General features: G+C 42.7%; 1 protein-coding gene across 4 annotated transcripts in view; it reads right to left on the bottom strand.

The window, feature by feature from the left end:
* Positions 1-22,915, bottom strand: part of plxna1b (plexin A1b) — a 179,384-nt gene that overhangs the window by 143,693 nt on the left and 12,776 nt on the right. For all 4 annotated transcript variants that reach the window (XM_026168467.2, XM_026168469.2, XM_026168468.2 and 1 more), the window contains exon 2: positions 972-2,398. In XM_026168467.2, coding sequence (XP_026024252.1) covers positions 972-2,150 — 1,179 coding nt within the window. In that variant the 5' untranslated portion in view covers positions 2,151-2,398. The remainder of the gene's footprint in view (positions 1-971; positions 2,399-22,915) is intronic.

The raw sequence follows: 22,915 nt of genomic DNA, 5'->3' as shown, positions 1-22,915 counted from the left end.
GTGTGTGTGTGTGTGTGTGTGTGTGTGTGTGTGTGTGTGTGTGTGTGTGTGTGTGAATGGAAGACACCTGCCGCTAAAGTGGTGTTCACTGACATTTAAAGAAAAAAGCTTTAAAACGGGTCCTTTAATTAAGCTATCTTAAGAAAGAGCAAGGTGGAGGAAATGCATGGGTGCTTTTAAAGCAGACATAGGATGCAAGATGTGGACGCTGAGACAGGTGGTCAGCTAAGACAGAGACACCCCCCCCCCCAAAAAAAAAACACAATTTGGGCAAAAGTTTTGGGTAAAGGGGAAATGGTGAAAAGAGCCATGAATATTTTCAGAAAATACAAAGGATGTTAGCAGGTACACATGTTCACAATGAAGAAAGCCAGGCTATGTCTGTCTATTTGGAGTGTGTTGGCTGTAATACATGCAGGGTCATGCACTGTGGATCAGTAAGTAAAAACCAAGTCTAACTCATGCTATCCCACAGGATCTCACACTGCAGTGCACCGAACAATACTGTGTGTATGTGTGTGAGAGCGTGAGGGCTCCTCCTGAGTGACATTTCACAAATCCAGGGGACTGGGCTAATGATGTCCCCTGTCTGGTTAAATCAAAGCACCAAGATGTTGTGGAGTAAAGAAAAATGCATAGAGAAGTGAAAAGAAAGGCAGCAGGAGAAAGAAATTATAAATGGCATAAAGTATGAAATAGTCTAAGTGCAGGCATATAGCAGCAGTCTACATTGGTGATGTAGCACAGGTAGTCTGCATTCAACTAGTGGCATTAAAATGTGTTTTGTCTGAATGAAAAGCATATGCTCTAATAGTTCTTTTATTACAAATTCATAAGAAGAGGTTGTATCCAAGCAAGGAAGTCTTATAGTACACAAGTACAAACATATGTGTGTTGTGACAAAAAATTAAACTTACAAAATCGCTTACTACTAACTAAAAGCAGGAGTAACAAAAAAGATTTGAGCTTACCGAGTTGATACAGGCGAGCTCCTTGTTAAGCAGCCAGGGTAGGGAGAGTTTTCCATCTCCCCTGTAGCAGGACTGGATCCTCTCTTTGATCTTTTTTTTTATCTTCCTAAGGGTGAACAGGCACAATGCTGACTCTTTGGGTGGTTTGGCGCGATTCTTCTGACCCTGAGAGAATACTGTGAAAAGGATGTCTTCATTTTCGGAAATCCCAAGAGAGTTGGCCAGCTGCCGGCCCGGTCGAGCCAAGAAGGCGTCCTGCACCAGGCGGTACTCCACCCCATCTTTAGTGCAGCCAATGGGGAACTCAACGTAAGAGTAAAACTTTGGATCATCCATGCAGAGACGCACAATTTTGGAGGTGAAGAACTGCTCCCCGCTGGCATCAGGTGAAGTCAGTTGAGTATCCAACTGCATTGTTAGATAATAGACAAACTGCTCACTGCTGAAGCTGTAAACATAATAGATGTCAAAAGCAGGGAACTTGGATAAAGTGTCCGAGGGGATCTTCAGCTGAGAAGAGACAAACTCATCCTGATAGACGAAACTGAACATGTCAGCATTTTCTTCATTCTCCATCAGTTTTCGGCTGGACAAGGTGGGGAAGTACTCAGACTTGCCGTCGATGGGAGTTCCAATAAAAAGCTTGCTGGTAGGACTTTGAGGGGAGCTTATGATGACTCCTGACATGGTACCCGACTCTGCCACACTCGAGAGGTAATGCTCCTTGCGGTGGTGGGGCTCACCAAGCTTAAAGAGGTCATCCAGACGCAGGAACTGACAGATACCCTGTGAGGTGCTGCCACAGGCGATAAGTCGGTTTTGTGCATAGTCTATAAGAAGAAGCTTGTTCACATTCGGGGTTTGGGCCAGCTCATGATTGCAAGACTGGACACTGGGAGGTGGGTAGCACTTCTCATTGTCCACCACTGGGCCAGTCATGTGGCTGCGCAGATTGGTCAGGTTTCTGGAAAGCTTGAAAATCCGGTTAACAGCTCCCACATAGACTTCTCCAGTTTTGTTATGAATAGCCAGATGTGTGAGCGAACAATCAGCTGGGATGAATCTTTTGAAGGGCGGGGGCTGGCCTCCAGACAAGGATGAGCTCATGATGACTAAAAGCCCTATGAGGAGAAAGTTCCCCTGGCCAGAGGAGGCCACTGACCGAGCTAGGTGACACATATTTGGTATGTGCACAAGCAAGGCTTGGGAGGGGGGTAGGGAAGGAGAAAGAGAGCGCAAGCTGTGGTTCCAAATCCCGAGTCAGGATTTTTTTTTTTGATAGTTTCGGTTCTACTGTCAAAGACTAAGAGGGAGGGAGAGAGAGAAGGATCAGAGAAGAGGAAGCAAAACTCCTATTGATCCGCTGTCCTGTTCTCAGCGTTGTGAGCAGTCACCAGGAACATCCACAGAGCCACGATGTGGGAGCCCTGGAAGGTAAAAAGAGAAAAAACACCTTGAGTGCTCAAGGAAAATTTCTTATTGATTATGCATCAAGGAGGCAGTAAGGCCCACAAATTGCACATCCAAAATTAGAAGGAAAAAAAAAGCCAAGCTGACATTTGCCCTAGTTATAAATAAATGATATCAAATCAAGTCTGGAAGGCAAATGTGTGTCTGCATTTAATTATGAGTGAAGATGCAGGGAAAGCATAGGCCAACTATTAAAGGCTCTGTACACATAATATAAGCCTGTGAATGAGTTATAGACTCACAGCATTGAACTCCTTAATATTTCATATCTTTCAGTGTTACTGTGGTGGCTTCGGAGGAGGTGTGCTCTTGAAAAAGGGCCAGTGGGCACTGTTACATTGACAGCAAGCAATTTATAGCCAGGACTGCTTGAAGGCTTTACTGTCATGCTCTCCCCAGTTTCAACCCAGTCTGATTGTAACTATACCTGCACTTCTGACAACTGTAAACAAGCACCAGGCTTTCATGGAAGCACAGCAGGCAACCACAACTCTGCTTCCTCCGAAAGAGCTATGATTGCAGTATATATCCCTTAGATATCAGGATAAATATAACATAGCCATAGGGCACTATGAAAACCATTGGCTGATACATATGCTGCACGTACAGGAAAATTCTTGCAAGCATTCACTGATTGCTTATAAAGGGCCCGATCCACTGCATTCCAACACTCCTCCAGAGCCAACCGTGCCCCGGTCAGGCAGCAATCACAGCGAGGACCCTTAAAACATGCATGTTATTCATTTACCCTACAATGTAATTAGAACCAATTTCAGAAAGATGTATGAGTCCCACTGAAGACTGCAGAACAAGATTTCTTTTCCCCCCCGCCAAAAGCTCAACTTCTCAACGCAATACATCTACATACATATACCACATATACATACAACACCGGGGGCTAGAGTTCATCCTTTCAAGATGAGGCTAAGTTGAAGACCACGGTGAAAATTGCATCTGGTTAATGAATACTTGAACATTTTAGTATGTGATTCAATTTCAAAATTGTATCTAGTGTTCATGATATACTCATTTTATCACCAGTACATGTGGCAATATGCCTACAAAGTCACAGCACAGTCAATGTTTGTATTTTTCTTTTACACACTGCTTCCTTCATCACTGCTCCCTCAAGCCAGCCAATTCTGGCATTTATTTCATTTCATAATGCACACATATAATGAATCCCAGAATGCAATGTGCTATATGCACACTCAACAGAGAACAGACATTAAAAAGGAGGGAGTGAGATCATTTATAGGGATGGAATTTTTATAGGTAAAGGACAAGGAGGAGGAGAAGGAGAGGAGTCAAAAATGGAGAGGGCATGCTCTTTTGGGTGTCCTACAATGACAATACAGTGATGAGGAGCGGTGTTTGCTGGGCGCGTGCTGGCGGCTGACAGGCCAATCATGTTCCTGCAGCACCAGGACATTAGTTCTTCTGTAAATGCTGATTATGTAAAACAGGAGACAACTCTCCCAGGGATCCCACGCTTCAGTTTCACCTTGACTATCAAAGCGTCTGTGCCAAAGGTGTTTTATGACCATACCAAATCGGAAAAGATGAGACACTACAGTGAGACAAGCAGGATTAAAAGATGGGGATAGGGGGATGAGGCAAAAACATGAAACAGATGACGAATCAAACGAGGAGGCAGATGGAGGTATGAAGAAGAAAATTCTGGTCTCAGGTTCTCACCAGAGTGTAGGAATGTGGCTGGTAGTAAAGAGCACTGAAGCAGCACATATGCGCCAGTCCACTTGTAATAGCTTACTATTAAGCTTATTTTTGCCCCTAATTAGGCACAAACAGCTGAACCTTTGATACCACAAGACTGTTTCTGATACACAACCTGGATTTTTTTAAAAACCAAAACTGGCTTAGCAGCACCTGAGAAAGTCTCCATTATCATGGTGCTAAAACATCTGAATTTACGTGATTGCTCTTGATTGTGTAGCAAAAGCTGTAGTTCTTTTTACTTATTAGTGTGGATATACAGGGCAGGGAGCTCTGCCTGCCAGGCTGAGAGAGATGACTGTCAGCTTGTTCCTTTTTTCGATATTTCCATCCTTGAGAAAGGCAGGTATGAGTGACAGATTATAGGTGTGTAAACCCCTCTGAGGGAAAAAAAATGCACTCTTACGAATCTTGAAAGAATTAAACACCTCAGTAAGAGTAGTCATTGAATTGCTCATAAATTTTAGTCACTGGTGCTGCAAACTGTGTGTGAGAAAGAAAAAAAAGAGAATGAGGGAAAGCAGGAGAGAAGAGAAATAGTAGTGGTGATGTTCATGGAATAGCAAACGATAGCTCAACTGACACAAAGCTAGCCAGGTTCAGGGAGAGGTGGTGTCATCCAATTTTCTACAAATGAAAAGCCCAGGAAAAGACAAATGTATAGGAAGGGGGGGGACAAGGAGAGAAAGAGAAAAAGAGAGAACGTGACAGAGAGAGAGCGAAGAGGATACTGTATGGGCAAAAAGAAGGAGAGTGAGTCAGGAGCCAATCAAAAAGGTGCACTTCTGCTGCATTTTAATCTACCTTCGCGAGAATCAAACACCAGGGAGCCCTGTGGGTCGAGGCACCTCGGCAAGGAAACTGCAGAGAGGAGGGCCTGAGCTGCAGTTATCAGATATATCCCCACTTTCCACTCTGTGAGATTAAAACTGCTCGACGCGGATCGCAGCCTCTTCGACATAAGCAGCCGCAATAAAGTGACGAGCCAGCCTATAAAAAAAACTAATTTCTTGCTCAACGGTACAGTCGCGCCGTACGATGAGAGCAGATGTCAATTTAAAGCGTGGCAGCGCATAGGGAAGCCGGCTGCCTCATTTTCCTTTGTCATTTCCAAGTGAGGCAAAGACACAATGGGGCAGACTGGGCGAACGAGCAAATGAGAGTGGCTGATAGAGAACGAGAGGGAAGCTGGGGGGGGGAAAAAGAAAAAAAAAAAAAAGTGTCCCTGCAGTAATTCCTCTTCATTTAGACCAGCCACAGCTTGATGTAGGAGAGTGTGAATCACACAACAAATTGCATCTAGGGTCTGCTGCTGCTTGTTATCTATCAGGGCAATAAGACAATGACATCACAAAACACATCAACAACTACAGGTTAGTGAAAAGACATCATGGCGTGAAGGCCTCCGTCTACTTATAGACACCTTTAGTTCCTCTCTTTACTGTCAGGGCAGACACGCCCAACTGTTGAGTTATTCGCTCAACTTCTCACACATGCCCCCACGCCCCTTCAAATTTCTCAGTTTTTTTCCCCTCTCTATTTATTCTTCCAAACCCTCATCAATTTTAATTTCCTCCAGAGCTAAACTGAAATGGGCGGAAGAGTGCTGGGAGAAGGTCGGGAGCCATATCTGGAACCATCAAGGAAAAACATGTCAATCATTTTGGTGTGGAGCACGTCTGTGGCTTTGGGAATGGGCAGTCACCATATCGGGGGCAGGGAAGGTGTTATCACATCAGGGAAAAGCATTAAAGACGGCTGGCTGTAAGGGACAGAGTTTATTGGATTTGATATTGAAATGTCCTATCAATCGACAGGCCTGTACTGCATCCCTATGGGCACTGGAAATAGGACTGAGGGGAAGAAAAACAAAAAGATTATAAAGCAAGGACCCCCATTTTAAAGAGGCAAAGGTGGAGAGGTAATCCCAAATGCTGGTGAAGCGGCAGGTGACTCTTGTGAGCTAAACTGTATAACTTGCTCTCTCACCTTCTTCTCCAAAGCAACTAAACCTGTCCGTTCAGATAATGGTCGCCGCTCAGAGCGTAACTTTGTGCTGATTTATTGCCAGTGGCATATCAATTACAGCACTCTACAATGGAGGGGGGAGAGAGGAAGAGAAGGTGGTGAGAGAAGAAAGAAGAGCAGCATTCAGACATATTTTTTGCCCTCTGTGGCTTGTCACAACATATGGGTCAAGTCTGGGACCAGACGAAGAGGAAGTGGGTATAATCGAGGATTTAAGAAGCCAGGAAATTATAAGTAAGGCCGGAAATGCGTGTGAGCAAATAAAATGCAAAGCTCTAAAAATTATTGCAAATTCTCAAGACTCGTGCACAAAGTCAGTTACTGTAGACCAATCACAGCGTAAACACAGGTGGCTGAAAACAAGGTGGTGCAGCAGGAAAAACTACAATTTTATCTGTAGGTACACAAAAAAAAAAAAAAAAAACCAAAACCATCCCTGTTGTACATAACTGCACCGTCCATGTTTAACTCTCAACCTGGCCTGACTTTTGTTGAATTCAAGTTCCTCTATCACCCCCACATTTCCCATCTGGCTCCAGTATTACTATCAAATAAAGGCATATATGCCAAGATATAACTTCGTTTAAATACAGCCACAGAACACAAAGAACGATCCAATATTTTAAGTGCAAATCATGACACAAATGTGCAGAAATTAAATGGGTTTTTATCTGAATCTCCCTTCCACCTCTTCACAGCTAGTACACTCTCCAGATTGGATATTTGCCCAGGGGACAAAAGAGAGAAGGGTGAGGAGTGGAAGAGGGATTGAAGAGCAAAGTGGGTGGAGGGGTGGTATTACGGGGGGGTTGTATGGTTAGAGAGGAGGTAAGATAGAAGGGGCAGCCAAGCCCTGAAGCCTTAATCCTCTCTCAGGGTCTGCCTAATCTCACCGCCAGTATCTGCATATGGGGAGAATGGATTACCATCCCCCGACGCAGCGACAGACAGATTGACGGGGGAATGGGCGGCAGTCTCTGGACAGAAACGCTCCCTGAGACAAACAGAAACACCCAAAAAGTCTGACTTTAAAAAGTTAGAGGAGAGGATGTGCTTGCTCTTGAAACAAATACACACTCTAACATTCACCCTATCAAACACACATCTGCTGCAGGTAGGTATGTTAGTCAGCTGCAGCTCGTTTTTGCCACCAGTGTAACATATTGTGTAATCTGTCCCGGATCAGATACTGTCTGAGGTGCTGAGAGGGACAGGAGGGGGTCAGCCTACCAATCTAAACCACACTGAAGCTTAAAGAGTCCTCTTAACACACCACAAACTCAAATCTCACTCTAACAAATCAATCATTCCTCTACTGGGGATTATGAGAATATTATATTACAAAAATGAAAATAAAAATATCCAAACCCATCTGTCACTGTATATAGAAATTTGTTTTGCCAAGGCCCTCTTCTTTCCAGCTGAACGACAGCAGAATAGGTATTAATAGGGGAATATGAGATCTTGAGGGCAATACATTCAGAAACACCCCTTGAAGATAGAATATTCCATATTGTGTTGTGACAAAATGAAAAAAGACATTTGGTGATAGGTAAGGACACTGGGATGGGAAAAAAATGAGCCAGCACTTTTCAAGTGCCCCCAAAAAATGTCTTTATATCATACTCAAGCCAAGACAGATTGCAGAGGAGGTAAGACCAATTTTCTAGAGGTCGGACAATAAAGCAGTATTGTATATTATGGTATCTTGTATCATTTCCTTCCTGCGTTGGCTGCAAGAACAAGCCGACTGGAAAGCCTTCGGGCGCATAAAAAGCCCTTACGAGTTCTGTTTTAGTGCCAACGTAAATCAGTTTCAGGGGACAAGTGTCTGTGCCCCTTCTCTCTCCCTCTCTATGTGGCAGGTGGCCTGCCAAAACGAATGCCTCGTTTCATCGTACAGAATTGGCAAGTGTGTGCATGTGTGTAAAGCATAAGTCAGGGTGTGGAACAAATTGAGCCCCCTGTATTTAAAACACCTTGCTCCACTGACACTCATTCCATCAACATGGCTGGACTAATAAAATCTGGACCCATCTAGTGGCTGCCCTCAACACGAAGGAGTTAAACGTAACAGAGGAGGAAAAAACAGACAACAATGACCCTTCATTAGCTCTATATTAATCAACAATAAAGTATATTTTTATATTAGACAACAATAAAGTCTTTATAGCAGACGCTTTACAAGCTGGAATAATAGAAACTGAAGATTATAAAATGTTCTGTTTTATTAGCTCTTTTTCAATGAGAATCACAACATTTGTTGGAAACATAAAAAGATTATTACATCAACACTTTTTTCTGTTCACATCCTTAATTTGTCATAATCTGAACCACTGTCTTATTTTTCCTCCACTCCTCTATTTGTTTCCTAGGCTTGAATAAGAAGCTTGCACAAGGACAAAGGCAGAAACTAACTGACTATCTACTCTAACACTGAAGGTCTGAGGCGGCAGTAAATACAAGGACAACTGCTTCCCTGCCACCCAATGTGCTGTGGATAACAGGTGTGTGTGTGTGTGTGTGTGTGTGTGTGTGTGTGTGTGTGTGTGTGTGTGTGTGTGTGTGTGTGTGTGTGTGTGTGTGTGTGTGTGTGTGTGTGTGTGCGCATGTGGCAGCTGCCACTCTGAGACAGTAGACAGACTGTGGGCAGTACTTCAAACAAATTATTCCATTTCTCATACGCTGCAACATTAAACACACACACACACACACTTTGAGAGGTAAATGGGATTATACACCAGCATACGTTACTTTGGACACAGTGTTATTCAAGTATGTGGTTGCATGTGCGTTAGTCACGACTGGGCGTGCGCACCTGTGCACAGTAGTGACAGTGAGCCACTGAATTTCTTCATTGCTGGCTTACAGTAGGACTGGGCGATATGGCCTGAAATCCATATCGTGATATAATTTGAAGCACGTGCGGTAACGATATATATCGCTATATATTATTTTCTTCTGTATAACGTATTTTCCACACTATAAGGCACACTTAAAATCCTTTAATTTTCTCAAAAATCGAGAGTGTGCCTTATGTATGAATTCTGGTTGTGCTTACTGACCTCGAACCGATTTGGGCGTGCAGAAATCTGTTAAAAAATGTTTTGATGGATTGTCAGAGCATTACGGCTGCCATAGTGAGGAGCTTTGCGGAGTATATGGGTCCAAAACTCCGTCCTCTTCAGGTCCCAAAGTCAAACGAACACAGAGTTAAAAACAGTCTAAATTCTTTCATCTTTAATAAAATCATCAGCGTTGTTGCTTTACCAGGTGTAACAATTAAGTTTAACAACCAGGCATCCATGAAAACAGAAGTTATTAAATTTAACGGAGTTAATTAATATACTGCAACAACATGGGAATAGAACAGCTGCGAGAAGTTTCAACATTAATGAATCAATGTTACGGAAGTGAAGCGGAGTTTTTGGCTTTCCCCATATTTCAAAAGTGCTTCATCTCTTTGCTATGACTGTCGCCCGGCATAATTTGCAGATGATAATGGTTGTAGCCGCTGTAACGCTTTCGACCAAAACATGTGCAGCTTGATGACATCATCAACATGCGCTATCTCAATAGAGCAGTATAGTCAAAATCTCTATCGTTGGCCAAATTTATATCGTTTCTATCGTATATCGTTTATATCACCCACCCCTAGCTTACAGCATTCAAACAAGCACAGAAGCTGATTTTAATGTTCCTTAAAGCTTCACCAGGACATGCATGTATATAGACATATGATATATATATCAAAAAATAAAAAAATAAAAAAATAAAAAGCATTTCCTGGGCTGTTGTGATTGGCGGGTAAATTTCAGATGTCGGTTGTTTTCTTATGTGGTTACATACTTTCACACACGTACCATTTTAAAGAAACAAACTTCAGTGAGATTCGATTATGAACAACTTACACTTGAAAGTCTAAACTGTTATGCGAGCTCCTGAAGCCACTGATTCTGATTAGTAACACCACGTCAGCTAAACTGTAATGCAGAGGGAATTTGCACAAGATTCCAAGTTGAATTCATCTCTTCACCCAGAAAAAAAACCCCCAAAAAACACATACCATTCATTTGTGTGTATGATTATCTATACGAAAGGTGATTCACCACACTTTAAATATCAACTCTCACCAGTAATTTGTCATGCAACAGCCTTTATAAGTAATTTGTGAGCAGTCTGAGATGGCTGGTAGATGAACGCCACCATCTCTGGGTTCTGAATGGTTTATGAACCTTGTATCTGAATTGGCTCTTGAACGCAGGGTTGAGTGCCTCAGGCTGCCTTCCAAATATGCAGCCCTTGTCATTACAATAACATATGAAGAGCAGACAGCCTGGGTTTGTCTCCTCCTTTGTATCCACCCCTGTTTCCTTCATCCAATCATCCCTCAGCCTCTCTCCTTTTATTTCCTCATGCAGTTCTCATGCCTGGCCTATTCACCAGCTTTTTAGATGAGCACTACCAAAATACAAATTGCTTTAACACCAAATTTCAAAACACAAGCAAGGAAACCCAGTTCCTCCTCCCCGTTTCTTCTCTCAGGGGTGAAATTCCTTTCAGAAACAAAGGCCTTCATTCTAGCTGCAAAGATAGAATGAAACACTGCTGAACCCAGCATCAAAAAACCTGCCCACATTTCAAAAAGCAGCACACAGACACACAACCACACTGATGCAGCAGCAACAGATTAGCGGTTTTCTCTTAATCTCTCGACTGTGTTTGTGCGACTGGGTCTTTATTTCCATGACAAATCCTGCATTTATTTGTGTGTGTGTGTGTGTGTGTGTGTGTGTGTGTGTGTGTGTGTGTGTGTGTGTGTGAGCGAGAGAGCGAACGAAGGTGGGAGAGGTAGGCACTATGTAGGTCAGGCCAGAGTGTGCCTACTAAGAGTCAAAGTGAAACTGTAACAGTGAGGCTACAGTATTTCAGCACTAGCTCACTAAAGCAAACACACATTGAGCCTGTGCTATGTCTGAAGCATAAACCTAATACTGCTTCTGTTTGACATGGATTTAAAGCAACAATAATGAAGATGACATAAATTCATCATCAACAAAAAGCTACACAATATCACCATGTCTGCCATGGCAGGAAACTTTATAATTTACATTAAAATTGGCAATCAAAGTTTGCACACTTAGGAATGACAACTTGATTTTTACATATTTTAACTTATTTAGTACATCTACATATTTTCACCTTTTACCTCACAACATAAACAATTATAGTCCTTCCTAAACATTCATGGCTTAAAGCATAGGGTTTGAATTAAACTGAAGTCATAGCCAAAAGAACACGCACCCTCGTTTAGTATAATACACTTAAGGTTTTGCCACTAAACCTTGATTTGGTCAGGTACAACTGCATTTTAATTAGCACACGTGGTCATGTTGGCAAAAGTTGGATTGTCTCAGGCAAGTTGTCAAACAATAAAGTTATTTTTAATACAGTGAATCATGCATTACAGCTTCCGCACCAACAATGTGGTATACCTGCATTGACGTACAATGTGAAAATGTCTGACGAAAATAAAGATGGCTAATTGTTCACTGTAGTCATTTTATGGAGTGATCCGTTTCTCTCAGTGGCATCAAGAACAACGAGCTGTGAACAACTAAAGCTCATCAGCCATATCCAGTGACAGCTGACAAAAATCTCTGGTTGATTTTTTTCGAGGGGGCCTATACCAGAATAGCCACAGAGCTCAAAGAAAATTCATAATGACGGCCAAACACAACACAAGTCCTGTAATTTAAATGCTCAACTTGCAGTGTGTTTCAGCTTTCTAGGCTGGCTGTGCAGGTGCTGATGTAATAAAACCACGGGTAAGGAACGGTTCAGTCAGCGAACTGGGTGAAATGGGACATAAGTGTACTAAACTGACGAAATGATAATGAATAGCATATAGCCACAACAGTATTTCACTTTTCACAAAACAAAACCGCAATGGAGTCTGGACTTTAGACGGGATCCTCTTAAAACAAAGCCTGCACATTCCTCCATGGCGCTGCTTATTTTCTGCCTGCTGAGGTCACCATAATAGAATGCAGACTGCTCTGCCCAAAGCAGCCCATTACCAAACAATGCTGTCCTCAATGGCAACGACTCTCTTCAATTTCTCTGCCTCACACCTTCTCTTTATGAGCTCGACTGACCTTTGACACACTGAGTGCTGGAGCAGGGCTGAGCTGAACTCCTTTGTAAAAACTTGCCAGAGTGTTGATTGCTGTAAAAAAATGCATACCACTATAAATCTTGTTGTTAACGATCTGAGGACAGAGCGGGTGATAGTGGTGTAAGCGGCAGAAGAGAAGTCGCTTCAAGGAGAAAGGCATTAAAATAAAATCACTGTCTCCTTTTGTTTTACTGGTGTCATAAAAATAGCCTCCCCTTTTTGGACTTTCCACAGTAAGCACAAGCTAATACAAGGAAAGCAGCTAATCAACTACAAACTCATTTGTTCATAAGCATGATAACGTAGCTCACTGCCTTTTGCTCGTCTCCTATAAACTAATTTAATCCACCTTTGCCTCATCACACCTGTGGCACCCTTGGTTTTTGGTGATTACATGATATGATAACAAAAAATGTACATATCTGGATAAAGCTGTCAAAACCAAAGTCGTTTGTAATCTTCCGTTTTGAGATTACATCATAAAGAAACTGACACATGACCTTAGCGCTTCAAAGACTTGACAAAAGTCCAAACTAGCTCATATCTTATCAGCTGTGGATTTTTCTGGTGCCTCGTCACCTGCAATATGTTTTTATTGAAACAGACAGGCAAACTGACCATCTGCTCTGCATCTCCACTGAGCCATAACGACATCCAACGCATTCAAGTTTATACAAATAGATGGCTCTGCTTTGTCTTAATGGCAGCAGACAAGCAAGCATACGCAGTGTGTCTGGACTGGTTCAGTATTGACTCAAGACAGCATCCTTATCCATCTTTGTCCATTAAAGCCATACCGTTTCCGGATATATACTGTTGAGTACTATTAGTAACCATATTGTTGGCTGTGACCGCATGGCTATTTCTCTGCTCTTAATGCCTCAAGACAGGCGTGTGGCTTGTGTCACATGGTGTTCAGCCAATTTATGTCCTGTGATTGGTCACAAGGCAACAGAGTTAATGCAGATCTCAGCCTGGGGGGATGAAGATTTGATTCCTCAACAGCAGGGGGAAAAAAAATTGTTGCATATTAATATATGATCTGGAAAGAAGTCCTCACGGTAGCCTAAAGTTTTGCATGAAAATGAAGAGTGACTGGTCAAACTCATCACAGCCCAGAGGAAGACGTGCAACGGGATTCACAAAGACAGCGTCTTGTCCAGGAACTCGTTTATTTTGTTTGGCACCGCTACATCTGAATCATGTGAGGTTAATGCTAATTATCGTACGTTGCCCTATTGTGGAGCTGAAACAAAGGAAGAGCATCTACCCCAGCCATTTTTAGCCCAGGAGCGTAGTTTTATTCAAACCAGCAGACACTGAGCATGTTTGGATGGAGGCCTGTGAGCTCGGACGATTTCCTGTCTTGTCACTGATCATCAGCACATGTTGTATTCCTGGTGAAGCGCAACACACAGCATTGCATGCATCACTGCCTCACTATAGAGGCGGCGACAGAGACAGAGACGAAGGCTTGCGTATGTACATGTGGGTATGTGTGACTAATAGCTTGCATACAAACAGAAGTAGGAACTCCAGCAGGTACAGTAATGAGATGTTTGAAGTTCCACTTTCTTCACTTAACCATCGCACCATATTTAATGATGTCATCTAACTAAAATTATGTGAAAAGAATGAGAGAGTGGGCCGGAAAAGAGAATGAACAAATACCTAATGATGGAGAAAAGAGGCTGAGTGAATAAAATGTGTAATCACCAGATCTGGAGACGAGAGGGGGAAAAAATGGTGGAAGTGAAAAGGTGTGGTGATGGAAATAAGAAACGCAGGAGAGATAGTGGAGTGAGATGAGAGAAGTTGACGATACCTTTTCAGAGAGTTAGCGAGGTGGAACGAGGAGGAATGGAGGGAGATAAGAGGAGAGCAGTCTGTGCATGTTTAGCTAAAAGGGAATTTTTATCCTTAGCTTGTGGGCAACCGAGTAACTGTCACATAGCTACAGCCAACACCACTTCAACTTCAACTAAGTACTCCAAAACAATACTCCACGTTAGAACTTTCACAAGGATTCCACTTGCTTTTTCAGAGTTTTAATCAAGTATTTCAATAGGTGAGTATAGGTTTCAAATAAGAGTAGCTCGTCATAATTAAATTCGTCGTAACTAAATTACCCAGTCAGCCTACACAGATATACACATTTCTTTTCTTTTTACCCACCTGTGTGCAGCTTCTCCTTAATAAAGAAAATTTCACCCTAATTTTCACACATTGTTCTGATGCTAACAATGTAAACATCTAACAACAGATTTTCTCAGCTTAAGGGGGAAGCAAATATATTAAATATTAATACTCAAGGCTAAGACTTTGAGCATTACAGTCTCAGTGGAATTACAGCCTTTACTCCAACATTTCCATTTCATAACTGAGCATTATGAGAGAAGACTGGTTTTTCTTGGAGTCATTCCAAATGGAAAAGCTGGACCTACCGGGCAGTCCAGAACGACAAGTAACATCAGCCATTGTATGTCAGTCCCAGGGCAGAGAAAGGGGGGGCGGCTGGGAGGTTCAATACAAGACAATATACACAGCAACCTCAAACGCACGTTCATTAGGTCATATTACAGAGACTGTCTTTCAACTTGGCAGAAAGCTAAATTAATAAAGCTGCTGCTAGTGTAAACTGAGTGTGAGTGCATAGTTTGTGGGTGTCCGACAGTCTTTGTGTGTCTTTAAGTTTACATTTGTCATTCCCGTGTCTAAATGCAGTGAGTGACAGCAAGGCCGGTGAGGGACAGAAAGCCAAAACTGTGTCCAAAGGGCTTGTCAGTATCGTTATAGCAACGGAACCTAGGACGAGGTAGTGCTATGGGGGAGAGGAGGAGGAAAGTGTGGAGGAGGATAAGAACAGAGATGGAGAGAAAGAAAAACAGAGGGAGATGTGTTGGAAAGAGAGAAATTTGAGCGCAGAGGAAAAGAGATAAGGAGAGACTGGTGGGAGCGGGGGAAGATGAGAGGAAGAGTGATGAGTGAGAGGAATGCTAGAGACAAAGAGGCAAGGAGAGCAAGGAAGACAGGAGAGAAGAGGGACTAAATATATAAGTGTCTTGCTCAACATAACACTGAGCTAGATACGAATAATCTAAGGTGCGACAGTGACTTGTAGAGAGACAGGATGCTACAGGTCTAAAGCCTCTTTCACACGCACTTCTCAGAAAAAAAAGAGAAAAAAAACATCTCATAACAGATCCCCACACAGTGTTCCCTAAAGAGAAAATTATAAAATTGGCAATTTTAGTCTCAGGTTCGAATACCACAATACATGATAGATGCAGCCTCATTGGGGGGACAATCACAGAAGACGAGAAATCCTCAGCTCCCTCTGGCTTTGAATGTGTTTAAATGTTATTTTCCACAGTCTAATTAAGTCACCCCTCTGTTTATATTGCAACCCTGCATACTGAATAAATACCATGCCGCCTCTACTCCTCCACCGCCTCTCCTGCATTCTCAGCCAGGCACTTCGCTGTTGTGTACGAGTAGATCACACCAGTACCGGCCAGGCAAATGACCGGCCATGTTCCATGGGCCCACAGGGACCAACTGCCAGTCATAACTTTCCAATCCCGCACTTATTTCAGCCACTCAAAGCAGACTGAAAATATGGCAGAGGCGTTATTTGATTGCCGTTATTCTACACTGTTTGGGAATTTATGCAAGCTAGGTCTCTCCTTTTCAAAGTGAAGTAGATGGCACTGGTAATGAAGCAAGAAATGTTGGGATATTTGCCATAGTGGAAAATATATATGCAAAAAGGATGGAGTGCAGACATGGAGTCTTTTAGTGTCAACAATTTATGGCAGGAAAGGACAAATGGGCATGCTAGCAGTAATAAAGTGCCAAAGTAGGGCTGTATTTAACAGACTGAAATCTTACCTACTTTTCAACTGCTATCAGGAAAAATGAAAAACAAATCTGCATAACTGCCACCATATATCGACCGACCAATCCACTACTCGACCTGGAGACTACGGCACTAAAGCAAAATAAAGCTACATTTCAACAGGCTTTTTAAATATTAACAGCTTTTTTCCATCTGTTCTCTCCAGCAAAGCAGCTGAGATCAAGCTTTATCTCAAGTCCAGTGTCTGAAAAGACTTGATACAAGCAACCTCTTGTTCTCTTGACTTTAAACAGGGCAAAATTAGCTCCTCAAAGCTCTGGAATTAAACCACAACCTAATTTGTCTTTGGTACAAGTGGGCCTTGACCCGCTATTTGACAAACACTGTTTGATAATGGGATTCAGCACTAAGCCGGTCTCCGTCGCCACACTCCAATCCACTTTCCTCTCCAGGTCAGCGGACCCTTTCCTTGATGTGCTGAAGGATGGCTAGTATGATGTGTTATAGCTTGTTAAAACTCATGCGATTTCACAAGGGGGAAAGGTTAACGGTTACACAACGACAAGAACCTGCCACCAGAGCGGTGCTCATAACCTCAACCCACAATACCCAAGCAGAGAGGAGGAGAGAGTCATCAGAAGATCCCCGCTTCTCTCCCGTGTGAATATCAAGTCTCAACCCCCCCATGCTTCATTTGAATTTCAACGCATTCCTTAAACTCACACACAGACACACAAACGTCAGGTTTACAGCTCAACTGTCCACGAGAAAGCACATTTTCTATGAGAAGTGATGCATGAACTGTGAATGTGTGAGAGGTGTCTCACCATATGCCCTGACCTTTCCAAGGAGAGGAACAGAGTGAATGTAATTCTCCAGGCTGTGTTTGTATGAAGCACAAGGCAGCAATTATTAAAGCCTAATGAATAACTGGGACAAAACAAAGTACCGGCACACTCGAGCCATTTCTGCTCACCCGAAAGGCTACATTAGCATCTTAAATGCAAATCAAAATCTTACTCAAAATACAGACAACTTACTTTTGGGGGGGTGGGGGAGTTAAAACAAGATTATTCCTGCCTGAAGAACCAAGGAGTACGCAAACAAAAACCATAACAGTTTTCACTTAGGTGGTTATTTATCCCTGCAAAGAAAAAAAATAGCACAAACTTTTGGGTGCTGTGTAGTTTTGAGGACTAGTCGGTGGTTTGTTGCATTTGCAAAGGGCATGTAGGAGGTTTAAATCTCAGTCCAGCAGTCTTTATTTTGATCTGATAACTGGGTAGTCACACAAATCAGTCTGTCACTAAAGAAGGGATATTGTGCAGCTGCATATGGGGCTTAACAACTACACTGGAACATGATGCTTCTCTGTAAGCTGATTCACTGAAAAAGGAGGAGAAGGGATAAAAAAAAAATGAAGTAAAAGACATTGACAGATTATGTAGAGTGACCACAACTGCTTTGACCACCACCAATACACTCTTAAAAGCCGTACTGTCAAATGACAGAATTCCTGAAAAGCCTCAACTGGGGCTACATGCTGTGAGCATTTATTTTACAAGCTGCTGGCTGAGCACACAACCAAATCTCTCGCTTCACATTGGATTTTAAAGTCATCCATCAATGTATGGACTATGGTGGTTGTGTGTGAATAAATGTTGATTGCTGGCGATGCTTGAGGTGTTCATCCAGCAAGCATGGCTCTGCATGGCCCAGATCCTGCCTGAGAGGAAGCAATGCCACTAATGTGGGTCATTGTTATGCTGGGCTGTGGCTTAAGATTCTCCAAGAACAGATATGAATGCGAGTGCAGTGAGCGTAAAACGGGGAGGGGGGGTTCCAGCTGTGTGTGCTTCCTGCACCAAGCTAAGCTGCTCTTTACTCTCTCTCTCATATGGTCTTGATTAGCAGGCCAGTGGCTGTGGTAGCTGGCTGGCAAAGTTATTCCAGCTATGCATTTGTACTGGGGTGGGTCCTCTGGGAGAAATATGTCAGTCTGATCCACAGCTTAGATGAGACCTTCTGTGTCACTTCATATCATGAATTTGACAGGACACATGAGGAAGAGGGAGGGTGAAGGTATTTGAGAACATGGACAGGGAGAGTGCAGCGTCTATAGTGCTATGCAGTCCAGTCTTTTTAACTGCAGTATAACAGATTCTCTGTTTAAGTGTGCCTTTTGTCTCCTGTGGTTGTTTAAGTACAGACACGTATTGAAGCAGTAAATACACACAGCATACACACACACTTGGCTGTCTCTTGACAGGCATAAACCTCAGCAAGGACACTAGTGAAACAAGATTCTACACCCATCTCTCAAAATGTGCACTGAGCAGTTACAGCTACTGAGCTCCCACAACATTGGAAATGGGGGAAATATAGATTTTCCTGACAGTCTGAGACTCTTTAGGCTCTCAAAGCACACCTACTCTTCTGCACTTGTGATCTCTGAGACGCATTACTAAGAAAGAATTTGAGTTTTCCTCTGATGACTGTTTTTCTGAAGCAGCTCCCTTGTGTACCAACATGAGTTGAATGAATCGTTTAAAAAGACTTTAGAGACAAGCACGTGGCGAAACAATATCATGCACATAACCACATTGTCTGCTGAGCAAATACAGCATTAAGTATTCTCTGTGCAGCGCTTCCTGTTCCACCTGCAATATCACAAAGGATGAACGCACGCTGCTAAGAGGACATGCAGACATCACTGCAGCTGATGTACAGAGTAAACACGTACTGAAACCCACCACACACATACACACGCACACAGATGTGGGGCTGGGGCTTCACCACAGTGGCGCCGGGGCAGGGCAGGCGGCAGCAGCAGCTACTAATTAAGAGTGGTTGGCTGAACAGCTATAGTTAGGGCTAGAGCTGGAGGGCTGAGGAGAATAGGGCGACAGGTCTGACACTGTGCCTGAGTGAGTCTGCGTGTGTGCGTGTGTGTGTGTGTCTGTTACTAGCAACCCTGGGGCTATAGGGTAGGGCCCCAGTTCAGCTCTTGCTGACTCAGATTCAACACTGTCTGGCTACAGTGCTACTAATATAGCTAGAAGGGAGGAAGCACAATTTGCTCTTTCCCTTCCTCTACAACTTTTTCCCACTACTGTTTACTTTTTTCTTGTGCTTAGTGCATATTTTAGATTTACTTCCTCTTTTTATTTCGTCATTAAATCTGCCAGCCACTGTATCATTTCTCTCTTTCACTTTTACACACAGTCTTTGTGCTTCAGTACGTTTTATTAGCAGTTTATATGTTCGCATATCAAAGGTGGAGATTATAGTGGTGATTAAAACAAGAGATACATTTGCTGTAAAAAGGTGAGAAACTTCCTAGACAGTGAAATAATCTTCCTGTCTGCTTTTGTTCACACTTTTAAAAACTAGAAATTCTTGCTCTCCCGATTCAAACTTGTTGGGCAACACTGTGACTAACAGCACCACAGACTCAATTCATCATGTCCTAAAATCTAAACAAAAACAAGAGATCTGTCAGCAGGTCTGAGATATACCCTTTGTGGCACAATACACTCTCTGCAAAGTGCAGGCATTTAATCAAATATGTGACCAAGGCTGATTTATCAGTCACTTCTAGCAAAACAAAAAAAACCCCCAAAGTGCCATAATGTGTCCTAAAAAACATGAACATATTTCAGTTGCTGTCAGTAAAGTGGTTTGTGCAAAAGCAACTCATTATACGGGAATAACAGGTGACTATATTAACAAACATTTAAAAAAAAGAACTTGTGGCAGTATAATAGGCTTGGGCCTGGGCCTTGGTTATTTAGCAGGCCAGCTAATCCTATTGTTGATGTCTCTAGAGCACAAGTGGTTAAGCTTGATGTGAAATCCTTCCTTTTGTCTCTTTGTGTGTAATTCACAGTCACCAAAATAAATAAGCCTAAAATAACACATTTAAGCACAGGCCTGTTTTTAAAGTCAAGTATCTCTCTCACGAATACCGTTATCAAATGCTGGGGTGTGAAGATCACATCAAACAAACTGAACATGGACGAGCATTAAACCAAGGTTACCGACTGGACTGACTTCATTTAGCTCGTGGTGCCAATTTACTGCATTCTAAGCATTTCTGAATTACCAGGAATAGAAAGTCACATTCTTGACATTTGGATGCTTTCATGTGGATGTTAATGGCGTAAATTCAGCAATGTCCCATTTTTAGTCACAGGGCCCTGCACTGCACTTCGCCTTTTATTTATTTATTTATTTCTAGGGATTGCAGCTTGGAGTGTGTACACACAAATACACACTCACTTACTCCTTTGTGTTTGCAGTCTAAACAGAGTGTTATGGGAGAGTGTGTCAGGTTATTGTTTGTCTGTTCCTCTCTGTGTTCCTAAATGTTTACCGCTACAGAACAATGGACTAAGGTGGGAAAACCTGAACATGGAAGGTCTTTCTGTTCTGTCTGTGTGCGTAAGCATGCATTTTTTCCATTTTAGCATTGTAATTTTGTAACAATCTGGCCTCCTGCCTGGGTTCCAGCACACATCCCTTTACATATACCAAGCACTGAATGTCTAACATTAGGTACAAGGGCACAACACACACCTCAAACTATTCTTGTGTCATTATGTAGGAACTGCAACCAGAAATAAGGTAGTGTACGGGACAACTTTCTAGCTTCAGATATTTAGAGACTTGTGGACACATGGAAACCGCAGCAGAAAGCCAATTCACTAAAAACATGAAGCATATGTGTACCACTGAAAATCCTTTAAGCACAAAAAACTCTGGTAAGCATAGTTCAGTTTTTTTTAGCTGAATAAAGTCTGTGGATGTACAAAAATGCATCTACATAGACTGGGACAGGCAAAAAAAAAAAAAACAAAAAACATGAGGACAGAGGTAAAAAGAGAATGACCTGAACCTATAGGCTATAAATTCAGCCAGCGCGACACAGAAACCTCTGCGTGTGCGTGTGTGTGTGTGTGTGTGCGGGGGGTAAGTGACATCTGGGCTGCTAGCCAGCCAGCAGTTGGGCTAGATGTCTCATACCGGCTTACCACTGAAGCTAACACTGATATGGCTACCATGGCCAGTGGTTTCAGCCCTAATTGAACAACAAAAGAAAATCTAAGCCTTAAATTAAAGCATAGCATAGTGAGAATTTCTTCATCTTCCTGTGGCATTAAGTCTGTGTAACTAATGCCAGTGAGACTTTACCTATTCATAAAGATTTCCCATATTCTGCTTTTTTGAAAAAACAAATATCAAATGTAGCTAGTATCATATGATATAAGGAGACGGTTGACCATTTAAAAAATGGAAATAAGGAGTGTGCTCAAAAACAGCGCATGTTATTATGTGAAAATGCAGTGTATATTTTCATTAAGAGAGCTCGACACAGAGACAGACAGCAAGAGAACAGAGAGGCCTGCGCTGTGCCCATCCTCACTCTGGCCCTGTGCCAGGCCTGCTCCAGCAGAGGAAAAGAGAGAAAGGGAGGCTGTTGGGAGCGTGTGCGGATGTGTGTGTGTGTGTGTGTGTGTGTGTGTGTGTGTGAGTGAGAGAGAGAGAGAGGGGGCAAACATTCCCCTGGCAGGATCCCCGGGTCCCGACGGAGGGCAGGGTTCAGCCTCTGAAGGAGAGGCTGCGTGCCCGGCAGTCAATTAGCGGCTTGCATTTACACAACAAATGGAGCTCCTACAGTTTCTCTAGCCCCTCACACACATCCACACACACCACTCATGAGTGTATCCACTCAGCGCTCATCAGCACACGCCAACGCAAGGTCATAGAGAAGGGAAGGGAGGGAGAGGGAGAGAGAGAGTGTGTAAAGGAGAGAAAAAGAGGGAGAGAAAGAGAGAGAAAGAGAGAGAGCAAGAGGCCACCTATCTGCTGGAGTGGTACTCCACAAATACTATTGGCTATATCAGAAACACAAGCAGAGACACGGTGAGCACGGAGTAACAAAATCCCTGCAGCCCAACATTGCAGCTGCGATGCAGATGTGAAAACTTGTCCCCAAACCTTCTCTGTCCTTAAGAGATTCCACAGAAGACAAAGAAAAGGAAGCTCTAAATCACAGCTGAGAGGCCAATGGACAGACTCCAGCTTTTTCAAATGAAATTACTTTCTGCATCTGCCCATTTGGTGTCACACTAAATTTAGGATCTTTTTCAAACAGCAGTTTAAGACGAAGCAACCAACCACTGCTTTCAACCTTGGGCTCCAGAAAATTATCACTTCGATCAACCATTTTCTGACATTTTACGCACTGTGATTAATCGATTCTTGATTTGAGTACTGGAGTGTCGAGAGCGCTGCTTCATCAGCCTCTCATCAGACATTCTAGTGCTAATGCAAGCGAAGAACTCAAATTTGATTTATACTTGGCAATTCGCCTTGTGGATTCCCTACATTGAATTCATTCTTAGGTCTATAGATGCTAATCTTATATATCTGGGATCTGGTTCCATAAATTTGAACAAGTGAATCTGCCCTCATTAAACAAAGTGCGATGAAGCTCTGAAAGAATTGCATTGGTGGAATACTGTGTTTTAGTATGGTATTCTGACATGCTGAAACATCTTTAATCCCTTGCATTGACATATGTTACTGACTTACATGGCCCAAACCACAGCTGTTCTTATCTGTGTCGCATGACACAGTCACATTTCTGCAGAAGCATATGTCACGTGC

This window comes from Astatotilapia calliptera, chromosome 5 (genome assembly GCF_964374335.1).
Source record: "Astatotilapia calliptera chromosome 5, fAstCal68.1, whole genome shotgun sequence".
NCBI classification, from domain to species: domain Eukaryota; kingdom Metazoa; phylum Chordata; class Actinopteri; order Cichliformes; family Cichlidae; genus Astatotilapia; species Astatotilapia calliptera.
This window is presented reverse-complemented; position numbering and strand designations above follow the sequence as displayed.